Raw genomic sequence first — 14,395 nt, forward strand, 5'->3', positions numbered from 1 at the left:
AAAATCACTCAAGGGAGTAGAGTAATGGGGGCAAAGGTGCGCACCTAACTGTTGTCGTCCAATAACTCTTGAAATAAAAGCAAATAAAAGTCCGTTTGCTTACCAAATTGTAACTATAAATATTACCTTCGAAACGTAGTACAAGCATTTCTCGAATTGTGTTTGTAATTGGACAAATACATATTTTAATACAAAAAGATAAATGCGCACCTTAGCCCCATAGTAGGGGTAAAGATGCGCACCGTGCGGGGCAAAAGTGCGCACTTATCGAATTGAGCTTCTGAGATAACTTATACCAAAAATAAATGCTTAATCATCAGAAGCGGGAGAAGCATTATTACTAGAGAGTGTAGGCACCATCCAGTAGACAGGAGGGGGTGTTCTATGGTTTTTTATGGGTGGAGAAAAGTGGGTGTTATGGTCGAATATACCACTTGGAAATTTTTGGGAAGAAGAAGACTAACAATACAAGATATCCGAAAGTGTCCAACATTTGAAACAGGATTCGTTTTTATTAACATACTAGCTGACCCGGCGAACTTCGTCCCACCCACAATTGATATATTGATATAAATCATTTCGAACACTCAAGTTCCCACCGAAATTATTTTTATGTACGTAATCTATACTCGCGAATGCATGGTGAAAATAAAAACATTTTTCATTTGAAATTCATTTTGAATTGTTTTTAAGCAATTGTTTATTGTTATTCCTCATCTTGGATTTCGGTTCTGAGGATTCCGACGCTTTGCCTTGGAGCGTTGTTGCTTCGTTTTGCTGTTGGTTCAAAGAGACAGACGATGGTTCCTCATGAAGCTAGAAGCCCAATCTCTTCCTGCCAGTTTTGCAACTTGGTTGAATTCGTGCTGGAGGTTGTTGGATTCCGCAAAATCAAACGCCAGACGCCGTAAATCTCAGAGCTGATTCAAAAATACCGAAGTCTGCCGCAATCCGACGCTTCGAGACTCCCTTCCGAAGCCTCTGTCGGGCCATTTGAGCATTTCTGGAGTGCATTTCTTCAAATCAGTTTTCTTCTTGCGGGTCCCGTTAAAAATTTTGTTTAAAACATTTTACAATTTTTTTTCAGAGCAAAACGCTGGTGCGAGCTTTTACCCCACAGCCACTGCGCACCTTTGCCCACAAGCAAATTTTGAACTAATCGAATTTTTAAAAAAAGCTCTTGAACTTTTTCACAAAAACGAATACACACTATCTACTATAGAATGAAGGTTTCCTTGACAGTGTAGTTTCGAACTTTCGAGTTATTTGAGGTAAATAAATCGTCATCTCCAAAACTGAAAAAAATAGATCAATACAACGCAAAACTCTTTTCACCTCATAACTTTTTGTCACTTTCATGAAATGTTTCTTGTTTTTATGTGTGAGTTGCTGGTGTAATAATATATCAAACGAATGCACTGTTGCCGAATTTTTATGCTCGTTTCCTTCAAAAAGGCCAATGCGCACTTTTGTCCCGTGCGCACCTTTGCCCCGCACTACTCTAAAGGAAATCGGGGTTTTCAAAAAAAAAAACTGATGCCAAATGTCTTAGAATTGCATAAAACGTCGAGATTTACTGTTATCTCGAAAGTTTTTTTTCTTCAAAATAGACTTTTTGTTTGTCTGAAAAGTCGATTTTTGATGATTTTTTTTAGATAATGGTAAATCTCGACGATTTATGCAATTCTAACACATTTGGCATCAAAATTTTTCTTTTGAAAACCCCGATTTCATTACTGCCCCCTTGGGTAATTTTTCGGCATTTTGGTAGGAAAGCGCAGAGTGACTGGGAATGACAATTACAACATAAGAACAACAAAAATATATACGGTTTGTTCTCGTACGTTTTCCAAAATGGGACTTGTAGTGGGACTTTATAGTCGGCTTCTGACTGTTTTTTATTCATACAATAAGTAACTTGGAGCTGAGACCGTCACTGATATTGTGCAAACGCTCTTGATGCGGCGTAAATGAAAAGCGCAGCAAGAAAAATTCGAGGCTCAACGTGTTACTAGTGTCAATCATCGATGCAGCAGACCGAAAATGTGATCGGTAAGGGACTGGGATTACCGAATAAAACATTTCTAATGTACTGTAAGCGTGCTTGACTGTTTTATCGATCTATAAAATTAATCGAAAGTGATCGATAAAAAAGTACGAATAGAACGATTTGAAGGAATGTTTGTGTGATGTTTCTCGATGTAATATGTTTCATGTTTGATCTATTAAAAGTTATATGTGAAGATAATATATTTTTGTCGTAATGCAGGAAAATTATATGAAGGAAATCAATATCCAATCAATATTTTTCTCGGTGGTTGAAAAAAACGCGCTTGCTAGTTTCAAGATGGACGGCCAAATTTATAACTACTGGGTTCCTTTCATGAATTGGGAAACAAACGATACGTCAGACAACTTGGAACATCATTCCATCGATGTCATTCATTCGAGGACTATTTTAAAATTGAAACACAGCCATGCTTCCTTTATTCACGGACATGTAAATGTGATAATTGTTCTTCACCGATCTGCATAATTCAACACTAACATGACCATGTTTTGAATGTTTACTTAGCTGAGACCAATATGGTATAACTTAATGATTTTCAATATTTTCATTTATAATTTTTGTTTTGAGAGCATATTTATTCCACCCGAAAATCCCTTATCATTTTTGCTTCAAAGAATTGGAACACAGAGCGTCAATGTCGAATTGCGAGATAAGGTTGCAACATTTGCACAACAATATGCAGGATTGCAATCCGATCGTGTAATTCTGACTCGAACGGATTTCAGAATACGGGTGAATAGATGATCAGTAAACAGATCTGGAATCTCTGATTTCCTCAGGGCATATTTTGTCGACTAACTAAACAAAAAATGTGTGTATGAGGTAATCCTCGCTTCTTCAATTCAACAGAATACATCCAATGGTATAGAATTGAATGTGCCAACAAATAACGTTGAAGGAGGATATACAGAAACTAATTATGTTCGGATAGAATTTAGGTGAACTGTGAATGTTTTTTGAAGCTTGTGGTACAAACAGCTCAAAAACTAAAATTTATTGACGTGAGTATTGTTTTACAAAAATATTCATAAAGAACCCACATGAGTAGTCCAAGTTTTTTTTCCTGATACGTATCTATCTACTAAACCTTTACGAACGTTCAGTGCGGTAACTGATAGAGTTAATGGAATTATTCATTAATTCTTAATGTTCATTTTATGATTGATATTAATGCTGTACCTGTCTTACAATCGAGTCCAGTTTTACGCAATTTGATAATTTCGAGAGAAAATATATTAGAAAATTCACGTCTCTACAAAACACTTTGTTTTCTTATCATTCAATCCAATTGTTTCCCATGAAATGAACATTTGACAGTACTGCTTGTTTGTATGCAGTGCTGACTACAGGCATGTATTTTTTGATGTTGGGCCGGGTGGTACCTCAACAAATTACATATTTGTTAAAAATATTTTTCCATCACATTCATCATTTGAAACAAAAACGAAACATATTACTAATTAAAATGATTCATTTTCTATCTGATTTCTTCTTATATCAGAATTAGTATCCTAATGTCGATTATTCTTGGATTTTAGAGGAGCTTGTTTCTATAACCCAAGAATTGCTTTAAAAACATGCACACTAATCTGTATATAAACCAGTACTCGCTCAGAATTTCGTTTAGTAGTGATTGTAAAGTGACAGGGGATGGTCTCGCTCGCCTTAACACTCCCAATTCCATTTCTTTTCTGCCACCGGAATGAACTGAAAAATTTGAAGTCTATAATTCAAGAAGAAGAAGCAGGAGCAGATAAATGCAAGCTGTTAGTACTTTTTGACTCTCTTGCATTTGTGGTGAACGGAATATGTGTCCCCGAACGCGGACGCAAAATCAAGTCGCCTCGGTTCTATTCAGGACCACCAACAGATTCAGACGAGTTGAATTTCATATGTATCCCTGTACATATGATTCCATATTATTACTCATCCACTCACACACTGGCAAGAAAAACATTCAGCGTTCTTTCAAAATATTCATTGATTCATTCATTGAGAACTAAGGAACGAATGACGAATGTCTTCCGGGTTAAACCCTTATAGGACAGTGGCAACCTGTCACCCAGGATTTTTTTCGCTGCACTTGGAATATTACTTCAATATTTTGCTTAATCAAAGGTGTCTGGCAATACTCCATTTTTGCTGCTAAAAATGTACGATATTAATTTGGAATTTATTTTTATTTATACAAACCGCGATTCGAGAGCGGCGACAGAAAATTTTGTTTAAATTCGCGACAAAAAATAAGGCTCAAATTCATGGGAAAAAAATAAAAACAAGAAAATTCATACAGTGAAAAGCTTCTTGAATTAGTACTTGGTCGTGTTACCGGTTCGGCACGGATTCCACCAACATCTGGTACGTGGTGAACGGGATGGCGTACCAATGAGCTTGGATCCTATCTCACAGTTGCTCGACTTCTCCGTGTACACCGACCTTTTCACGATCTCCCATACGATTCCTATAGGGTTCAGATCCGGTGACTGCGCTGCCCACTCCATGATCTCGACTTTGTTATCTTGGAACCACTTTTTGACGGTTTTGGCGGTGTGCTTCCGATGCTTATCCTGATCCATGATCTAATACACCTAGTACACGGGCCAACCCCGAACCAGGAGAAGTACCCCCACACCTTAATGTTCCCTCCACAATGTTTTAATGTCTTCGTAATATACAGCCTATTGGGCGATTGGCCCAAGTTTTTCCGTCCGAGTCGATGAGGTTTACCTTCGTCTCATCCGACCACAGTATATTTCGCCACTGCTTTTCCTTCTCCGGACCGATGCAATCGAATTGGTCTTTCACGAACTTCAGCCGCGCCTTCAGATGCTTCGACGACAGCATCGGATCCTTCCGTGGGCTTTTACCGCCGAGCCCCTGCTCCACCAGCCACCGCTGAACTGTCAGGGATCTCACGGACGAGCTCAGTTCCTCCCGGATCTTTTTCGAGGCCTTGAAGGGATCCTACTTGGAGGCTCGCTTAATGGCTGAATGCAACCAACATTTCTCTTATAAACGGGAATGAACACTTTCATTTCACGCAGTTTATTTTTACACGCAACTGTCCGTGACGATACCCAAAAAATCAAGTGAAATGTAAATTAAGTGAAAATGTATGTAGATGTTCATGATCAGGCCCAATATCATCAATTACTGAGTAGAGGTATAGAGAGTGAAATAAACAAAAAGAATCACGAAGACGTTCATTCGAAATCTTGAATATTTCTTTCGAAGCAATAAAATATACCTATTATGGACACCCGGGCCGGACCGCCTTCCTGATCCGCCGTACTCTACGCCACTGTGACTCACTTATTGATGAGACTAAAACTTTCTATATTTTACTGTTTATTGAGGAGTATGACTATAACTTATTAACAATTATCGGTTAGTCTCAATTTTGCTGTAATCATTGGATCTACTGACAGAAAATTGCTCATAGTTTGTCAATTACCCAGGGAGAGAGAAATTCCTCAGTATCCTAGTACCCTATGAATAATCTGATCGAAACATTGTTCCATTCAAGCCGACTAATGAACCGGTGCGCTGAACTGTTGGACTAGTATGGAATAGCAAGTTCTGTTTGAAGGTTTGAAATTAAAATGATATACAGGTTTCATTCTCTCTCGGACTCGTTATTTATATACTTCGTCTACAAGCTAACAAATTGCAATTGGTATTTCTTTCGTTTCAATTCGGAGAAGACGATTATCGTGCACCCATCGGAGGCATCGCTGGCATTCCACCCGGGCCAACGCCTCCACCGACAGCTGAACCAGGGCCAAGAAGAACCTGTTTCTGTTGTGTCTTTTGCATCTCCTCCATCTGGGCTCGTTCCACCTCGAACACAACCGGTGCGAACAGAATCATAGAACTGGTGAAGAAAATCCAGGATGCGTTGCAGGTGAAACTGTACAGTGCTTTCACACTCGCTATCGACATATCCGCCAGGGCGCCACTGAAGCTCCGTACGCCTTCCGGGAACATTTCAGTCAAGCCCCACAGACGCTCCTGGAGCGTCTCGTCTGGTTCCTGTGTTCAAAATTAAACATATCAAGCAAAATTCATCAAGTCATGAAAAAAAACTAGCAAAGATTGAAACCCGAGAGTATGTGAAAGAGACGGAGCTACTTACGTCATCACAGTCTTCATCCTTGCTTTTGATGGCAGCAGGCGCCTGGGCTGTGGAAGAAGTCGCCTGCTGAGGTTTCGGCACTGCACTAACAGCCTCGGTCGGCTTCGGGGGATCTTCGCGAGGCAATTCCTCTACCTGAAAAGGTAAACCATTCGCTCAGTTCAAACTCACGTTGCATAACTCACCAACAAAAGCGCATCAATGCCGGTCATGTAAAACTTCACACCATGATGAAACACTGTGGAGCTAGTCGATCGTTTATAACCCAATTTGTTTTGTGTTCTTCCGAAAGACGATACGTACCGTATTCGACTTGCGCTCCGGTGTATCATCCTTGCTGTTTCCTGCTGATTCCATTCCGCTATCCTTATCTGCAGAAATCTCGTCCTCATCCACTTTATCCACCAGTACCACTTCTGGGTCCGAATCCATTCACAGAATTTACGAGCGCCTTGGAGATCAGAAATAAAAAGTCTCAGTACACTTGCCCCCGGAAATTATCTTAAGAAGGGGACACCAGAAGGAACTGCGGGTAGCTAGTTATAGGCATCCACGATATTAAATTCGGAAAAAGGTAGGCTTTTGCCTAGAAAAACCACCGAACTTCGTTTGTTTGCACTGCCGAATTAAAAACGCACTGCACTCGGAACACATGCGATAACGAATGGTTGCGCAAAGAGATGGAGGAAAAATCGATACGAACAAGCGATGACATTTGTAACGATATGTTACACACACTGTGAATGCAAATTGGTCAAACACGTAAATATTTTATTGCAGTGGATCCGCGTTGACGGCATTTGACGAATTTACACAAAGCTGAATCAGCTCATGCGACACTCAGAGGCTCAGAAGCACAAAAGTGATGATGTTTGTTTACCCCACGTACTTAAAAGCAAGGTTCGGTCATGATTATTCATTTCATTTCTATTTAGATTCATTTCAACAATTAAATGTCGTCAGTAGATGGTTAGAAAATTAGTGTTTTGTATATTTACGATGGATTCAACACGCGATAGGACCAAAGTCATAGATAATCTTCTTCAAGTTTGATAATTCATACAGGTTATGAATACTGTGGATAATGGGGATGAAATTGATATCATATTAAGTTGTTTGATTTAATTGATTATGTAGGGGCCGATACGATGTGTTCCCGTGGCCGAATTTAAACGAATCTCATACCAAAAAAAACAAAACATCATCATTTTACTCGCTGCGCCATCTGGTTGTAAATCTAACGTAAATTCGTCAATTGAGCTTCGTATTAATCCAGATTTAGACATTTTCAGTTACTCGGTTGCAAGTAAACGTCAATCGATCCGAAGAATTACGAACGCACCCATACCACGAAATTTTACATTTGGTTTTGGCATGTATGGGGCTACTAGCAGCCGAGCTACTTCAAAGTTTTTTTGTTTTTTAAACGAGCGAGTAGCTCGTAAACAAAAGAACGAAGACATGTTATCATATCTGGCATCCTTGTGCTAGATTGTTTACATGTAGAATGGAGTGGAATGAAACATCAAAAAACGCGCGATCTAAAGCGATCAGTATGTCATAACACTCGATGAACTCCAATTAATCGCTCAGCATCGCACCGCAACGCACCGCGCTTACTATGTCCGCGGCCTGAGGCTGACTCACATTTTCAGTACGATAAATTTATGTTTGAACTGGTAAGCCTACAGCCTGTATAGTCATGATAAATATTGATTGTTTCCAGATCTGAGCTAGGGAACATTATCGATAAACATTGCAAATTATATAGTTAACTTCAATAATTTGTCATGGTTTTACCGATTTCATCGGAATCAATCATTGAAACACAGGAAATCATGCGAATTGAATAAAATTTTTATACCCAATTTTACAAGTCAGCAACACTAATCCAAATACTGTACGGGAAACTGACGTGTTCAAGATACATTTTGTTTATTTTCTGAACTTGTTGTACTGTTGATCTGGGATTCATGTAATGCGTTTATAACGTGAGGTTAGCATCAAACATATTATGGTGAGATCTTTGGATTGAATTCTTGTCATCATTGAATAAAATCTACTGTGCCCAAACAAAGATAGAAACCACAATCTCTAGAGTATTTTCACCGCATGGATCGTCCGAGAAGCATGTTCATTTTGTCTTTTGAAGTGCAAATCACATACACCGTGTTATTAAACGGTTTTATTTAGCATCGGCTTCGGTGAACGTGAACGCGAAAACAGTGGTGAAAATAGATATCAAAATATTTCCCCGTTCATGTTCACGTTCGATTGTCGCAAGGCATTCTGAAAATTATTTCACCGTGAACTGTAAAAGAATATGTAAAGAAACTCTCGAGTATTCAGTGAAAATTTCCATATGGATGCAATTTCATTCAATCGGTTCCCTGCACGGGTCGAAAAACTTCGTTGCTTCGTGAACAACTGTACATTTTATCCGAATTACTTTATTGAAGCACGATGTTTATTTACTTTACGTTTACTGGCATAGTTTTAATATGAACGTGAACGTGAACAAGAATATTCTATTCACCATGATTTGTGAGTTGTTTATTCGCAATGTAGTTCACCGTGTAATGATCGTACTATTTCACCAACTGTTCATGCTCACGAGAACTCTAAACCTGCTTTTATTCGACATGCTGAGGCACCACTCAGTGTCGAATTTGAGGCCATTTCGACCTGTAATTGGACGTTCACGATGACAGTGGTACAGTGTCGCCGTCTGGAGGCGACTTTCAATGTGTGGCCATAATTTTGGCCCCGAATTCGATGTTTACCAAAATGTCTACCAAATGGACCAAGGTAAAATGGACCAGGTAAAAATGTCCAATCAAACGTGTCGCATTACAGGTCTGTCCAATTAGCTAGATGTCGAATTAGATGTAACTTACTGTATACGATTGGTGAGGCTAAAAATTTTATGTAAATATTTTCCGCCATTTGTTTTTTGACATAGGACTATGTCTTTGATTTCTGAATAGGGGGGTCACTCTACGAAAAATGTAACGATTTATTAAGAGTTTTCAAACGCATATTACTCAAAATGGTTATTGCGACATATGTTGTGTTAAATATCATTAGACAGGAAATTTATCCAGAATTTTTTTTGGTAGAAACATGAACAGTGAATATAGTAAAAAAAGTTAACAATTTGACGATTTAATTGGGTATGTTTTCTTTCGATTGCACTATCCACTCGCTCCCTCCCCGACGCAACGAGCAATCTTTTTGCCTAAATTCGGGCGTTAGCTCATAATGTAAGTTGATGCGTAAAATGAATTATTCTCCATTTACCGATAATAGGCATTAATTTTATGTTATATGGTATGTTGTCCAATCAATTTGTGCTCTATTCATGTTTTTATCGTGTAAATCTCACTACTAACAATTTGTGTAATTGTCGTCCAGGATGTCATAATATCGAGTAAGTTGTTTGGTTATGTGGAAACGCAATAAATGAATTCAAATGGCTGCTGATTTAGAAGATCGAAAGGGTATACCCTCGTAAATCAGATTATGATAGCTTGAGTAGTCGCGATATTACTGGGCTATAAAGTTATTACAATGTTCCGGACAACGTGGTAACGAAGGAGATAATGCTATTTTTATCTATAATCTATTTTTGTAGTCATAGATTGATTTGACTCAGGCTTATATTTATGTAGGTCTTAACTATTCAGACTTGTGTTTAAAAATGATACATGATGACTCTTTGTTCTCTTCTCCATGATTGAATAAACAGAAGAAAAGTGTAGTAATGGCTTTAATGGTAATTTTGTGTACATTTTTAAACAGAATCCGGTACCGAATTCTACCACGTTAGGGGCTGTCCACATACCACGTGGACAACTTTAGGGGGGGTAGGGGTTACGAAAATGTCCACGCTTGTCCATTGAAAATTTCTTTCTGACAAATAAAGAAATTTTACGCTTTTTCGCGTGAGTTCGTGTTTAAGACTAACTTTATTTTTCAAATATGTACAATATATATACAGACATTCTTAACCTAAAGATGAGGAATATCTCCTCTCTCTTTCATGAAACCGATACACATCGGTTCCATTATCTCCACGCGACGACCACGTGGTCGTCACCGTGGGCCTATCTTATTTTCGAGTTGGCCCTTTCCATCCTTCGCCCTAAAATAAACCTGAATAAACATCATCTTATATTTTATTACACTTTGCTGGTGTATCTAGCCGAGCGCGCAGCTAGGGATGGAAAGGGTAATAAATGCATCCTAAGCGATGCGTGCATTAAATTGTTTACCAGACGCAATCTAAATATTCGTCTGTTTTGAATTTATGACCAGCAATAATTTCGAGCTACAAGCGTTTTCTAGCCTGATCAAACACTTGAGCTCTTACATTTGTTAATTGCCTTACATTGGTCCTATCTAAATATTGCGTTTCGTCCTAACTAAACGACTATTTCCCATTTGGGATTTAGGATAAGCAAATACTTGAGTTTGTCTTGCTCTTACATATTTTCCTTCGCTCAGCTGGGGTCTTGTTTTAAATGTATATTTTGTCTTACTTATTTCGTAGCCTATCTGTCCGCGACATCCATGGTGAGGGGGTAGGGGGTTTTGATAATGTCCACGTGGACACGTAAAGTGTATTGAAAGGGGTGTAAGTGACATCATCGATTTCTCTACTCTTTTGGTCATAACTAAGCTGCAATCACATTCCCAGCTGTATTTGACAATGTGTCAGAGCCTCGTCTATCGGATTCTAAAGCAAACTCAAATTGGAAAGTTTTTGCAGTTGAGTTATTTACTAAAGAGAAAGTTGTTGAAGAGAAATCGATCAAATCACTTACACCCCTTTCATTCTGAGTCCCTTATTTAAAGTCAAAATTTAATAAGATCTGTTCTATATTTACAAGATATTTTTAAATATACGCCCACCCTGAATACTCTGTATTCAACAATAGAAAGACAGTGTTGCCTGAGAGTGCTGCCCGGTCAGACATCCATATTTTTTCATATGGCTGGACTTCCTCCCGGAGATGTATATTTTGAAAGAAACGCGCATGAACTGGCATCGATCAATTTATTCCAATCTGTAATAGAGGATCATGTATTCCGTCAGGATAAAGACACAAAAATGTTGGAATTTTTGTAGTATGAAAAATCACGACTTATGTGCAGGTTTCGATTCAGCTTCTACTCTTGACCACAAAACGGCTTCGTATTTATTTTCCGAAAGCTACCAAGGTTTTCCGAAAATTGAAACGAACAACAAATTCTTCTATGAGTGGCCGCGGGCCGTATCTGTGGAGATCTGCTTCTTTCAATGATGTTTTTCTTTATTGATATCTGGTAATTTTTGTAATACGCCTCTAGTGGGTTGCAAGTTTGCAACATTTGCACAACCCGTTTGGATTTGACTCGATCAGAAGAATGAACGCAATATTGTGCTAATTTCAAATCCGACCGGATTCCGGAATAAAGGTTTATTTTATCGAAAAACATTTGAAAGAACGCATCTCAATCTACGATTCGTTTCATAAACGCAACGAAAATGCATGACTTGACTTAGATGGCACCCAGTGGAACCTTAGTCTTCTCAACGTAGGTATAACTTGCGTCTTTTTTATTAGTAGATAGTATTTAGTTGAAATTTCTATACCGTAGAACACGCCTTGAATGTATTCAGGAGTGTAAAGCCCTAGAATACGCGTGACCTCAGTACAAGTCGAACTCGAACCCCCAGCAAGATAAAGTGTGACGCTAACCACTCGGCCACGGGACATATTTGTAGCAAATTGTGAAGAGCAAATCATTCACAATAATGTTGAGTTAAAAAAGATATTGAACAAGTTAATAAAACCCCGAAGCAGGTTCTCTGGATCTGGTAGGACTGGAAGGAAATCTGCATTATGAGCTTCTACCAAGCAACTAGTCTCGTTGAATTCCAATAAGTACTGCTCGTAGCTGAACGTATTAAAAATCAACGATCTAGAACACTTCAATGGCGCTTCTAAGACTCCATCCGCCTTACTCACTACTTACTCACTCATTATCAACTGTTAATGTTTCTGTAAGACGAGAAAATATTTCGCAATCCGCGATCATTAATGTATATGAATGGGTTCTGAGACATATTACGTTCATTCTAGAATTAAAACAAATTGAATGGAAATTTTGACTTGGTGTTATTTGATTACTGTTGATTACACGTAATCCTGACCCCGACTTAAAGTCTGCTTCATTTAATATTGGAACACAAACAATTGCGTGTAGTTCAGTCATTTATTAACGAATTCATAATTTGTTTTTCATACAAATGTAGCATTTTCTTCACTCTTTCATAAAAAAAAATTATTCATTGCTGTTTCGAAGAAATTCTCGTACTTTTCCCGTAATACGGCACATTAGGTGACGCACACCCTTTTCGTCCACCGTTTTGGCGATTTGATTCCACCAGTTCTTCATTTGAGTCATGTTCCTAACAAATTTTCCCTTTGCCTTAAACCTCCGCTTCGTGATTGCCCAGTATTTCTCTATCGGCCGGAACTGGGGGCAGTTTGGGGGGTTGAGGTCCTTCGGTATTACGCTGACCCCGTTCGTTGCGTACCATTCCATAACCGTTTTGCTGTAATGGCAGCTTGCGAGGTCCGGCCAAAACATTACTGGACGGTCGTGGGCACGAATAAACGGCAGAATCCGTTTCTGTAGGCACTCTTTTTTGTAGACTTCTGATGTCATTGTCTTGTCAGTGAGAAAGACTTTGGTTTTCTGTCCACAACTGCATATCCCCTGCCAAATCATGTACTTGCGGGCGAATTTATCCGCAAACACGAACTTAAATTTTGCAGGTACATCCCCCCGAGCCGTCGCCAAATAAATTTTTTGACCTGGGATTTGCCCAAAGTCCGCCTTCACGTAGGTCTCATCGTCCATCAGAATACATCCGTCGAACTTGGTCAGCACTTGGTCGTACAGCTTTCGAGCACGGATTCTGGCCACATTGTTCTGCTTCAGCGTCCGATTTGGCTGTTTGCTGGCTCGGAATGACCTTATTCCTTCCCGGAGACGAATTCGTCGCACCGTACTGTGAGCGGCCTGGAACTTATTGGCCAAATCGCGGTCTGAAAGATTGGGAATCCTCTTGACGGCCTTGATGACTTTCCCACGCAGTTTCCGGTCGACAGTTCCACTCCGACGCTTCGAATGCGGCTTCCGAGCCGTCGTCAATGTTTCCTTGTACTGCTTGATAACACGCCATACGGTATTTCTGGGCATTTTAAGCTGTTTAGCTAGCTTAGATGCCGACAACAATGGATTTTCAAGAAAACTGTGCACAATTTTATCTCTCCGTTCGGCTTCCATGGCGGTTTTTTACAAAATGCTATCGTTTGGTGTTATGACATAAATACATGGTGAAAGGTAATGAATTTCCCGACACGTGGGTGAAAAAAGTTTCCAAATCCGTCCACTAGGAGCGCCACAATGAGCAAAAGAATTTGTTCCAATATTAAATGAAGGTGACTTTAACTACTATAATATTACCGCTAAAATTGGTCATTATAATATAAAATCATTATTAGACATAACCTTCCTTAAACATTTTTCACCACTCGAAAATTAATATAATTTTAAATTACATAGAATAGATATTTGATACGGAGAAGTAAATTTTAATTAATAATTTTTATTTTCAAAGTGTGTTCAATCCACCAATCCATTGTCATTATCCCTTCCCAATAACGAAGCACAAAGTTTAATGCAGTCAATACAAATAACGTTTATTCGGTTGAGTGACAATTCGGGTGTGTTGAACGATCCAAAACTAGCAATACAGGGTAACTTCGATAAAACGTACATTTCACTTTCAAAATTGTACGTTGTATCGAAGCATAATAAACAACTCACAAACGTAGTCTATAATACATTATTATGTAGCTGTTTTAGTAAAGTTAATGAATATATTCAATTAGAAGCTGTAGCCAGCCTTTCTCATGGTGTTTCCCTTCGTACTGTTGATTATTTTTTTAGAATCCGGAATCACAAAACCAGCTGTATTTCGGGATTGATTAAATGTACAAAACATGTTTTAGCATCACAATACAGATAATTTATTGTTCTTTACATAAAAAATCCTTTGCACTTTGGAAATGGTAAAATGTACGTTATATCGAGTGACGTTATATCGAAGTTCCCCTGTACATTACAACATT

At 38.7% G+C, this 14,395-nt stretch overlaps 2 protein-coding genes across 2 annotated transcripts in view; one reads left to right on the plus strand and one right to left on the minus strand.

The window, feature by feature from the left end:
* The window catches only part of LOC129771579 (epsin-1), a 280,095-nt gene that overhangs the window by 213,455 nt on the left and 52,245 nt on the right, over positions 1–14,395 (plus strand). The gene's annotated exons all lie outside the window — the stretch shown is intronic.
* Positions 5,403–6,890, minus strand: LOC129771582 (mitochondrial import receptor subunit TOM22 homolog). Its single transcript, XM_055775375.1, has 3 exons — positions 6,510–6,890; positions 6,207–6,341; positions 5,403–6,103 (listed from the first exon to the last, which is right to left on the minus strand). Exons 1-3 carry the CDS (start codon positions 6,636–6,638, stop codon positions 5,780–5,782), a joined length of 588 nt encoding a protein of 195 aa, XP_055631350.1. The 5' UTR covers positions 6,639–6,890; the 3' UTR covers positions 5,403–5,779.

The sequence above is a fragment of the Toxorhynchites rutilus genome, chromosome 2 (assembly GCF_029784135.1).
Source record: "Toxorhynchites rutilus septentrionalis strain SRP chromosome 2, ASM2978413v1, whole genome shotgun sequence".
NCBI lineage: Eukaryota > Metazoa > Arthropoda > Insecta > Diptera > Culicidae > Toxorhynchites > Toxorhynchites rutilus.

Excerpts from the sequence above, each read along its gene's own strand:
- LOC129771582 (XM_055775375.1), bottom strand. The coding sequence starts at position 6,638 with ATGGATTCGGACCCAGAAGTGGTACTGGTGGATAAAGTGGATGAGGAC. Across the intron at positions 6,342-6,509 it reads CGGAGCGCAAGTCGAATACG|GTAGAGGAATTGCCTCGCGA; the intron begins GTACGTATCGTC and ends TTACCTTTTCAG. Across the intron at positions 6,104-6,206 it reads AGGATGAAGACTGTGATGAC|GAACCAGACGAGACGCTCCA; the intron begins GTAAGTAGCTCC and ends TTTTGAACACAG.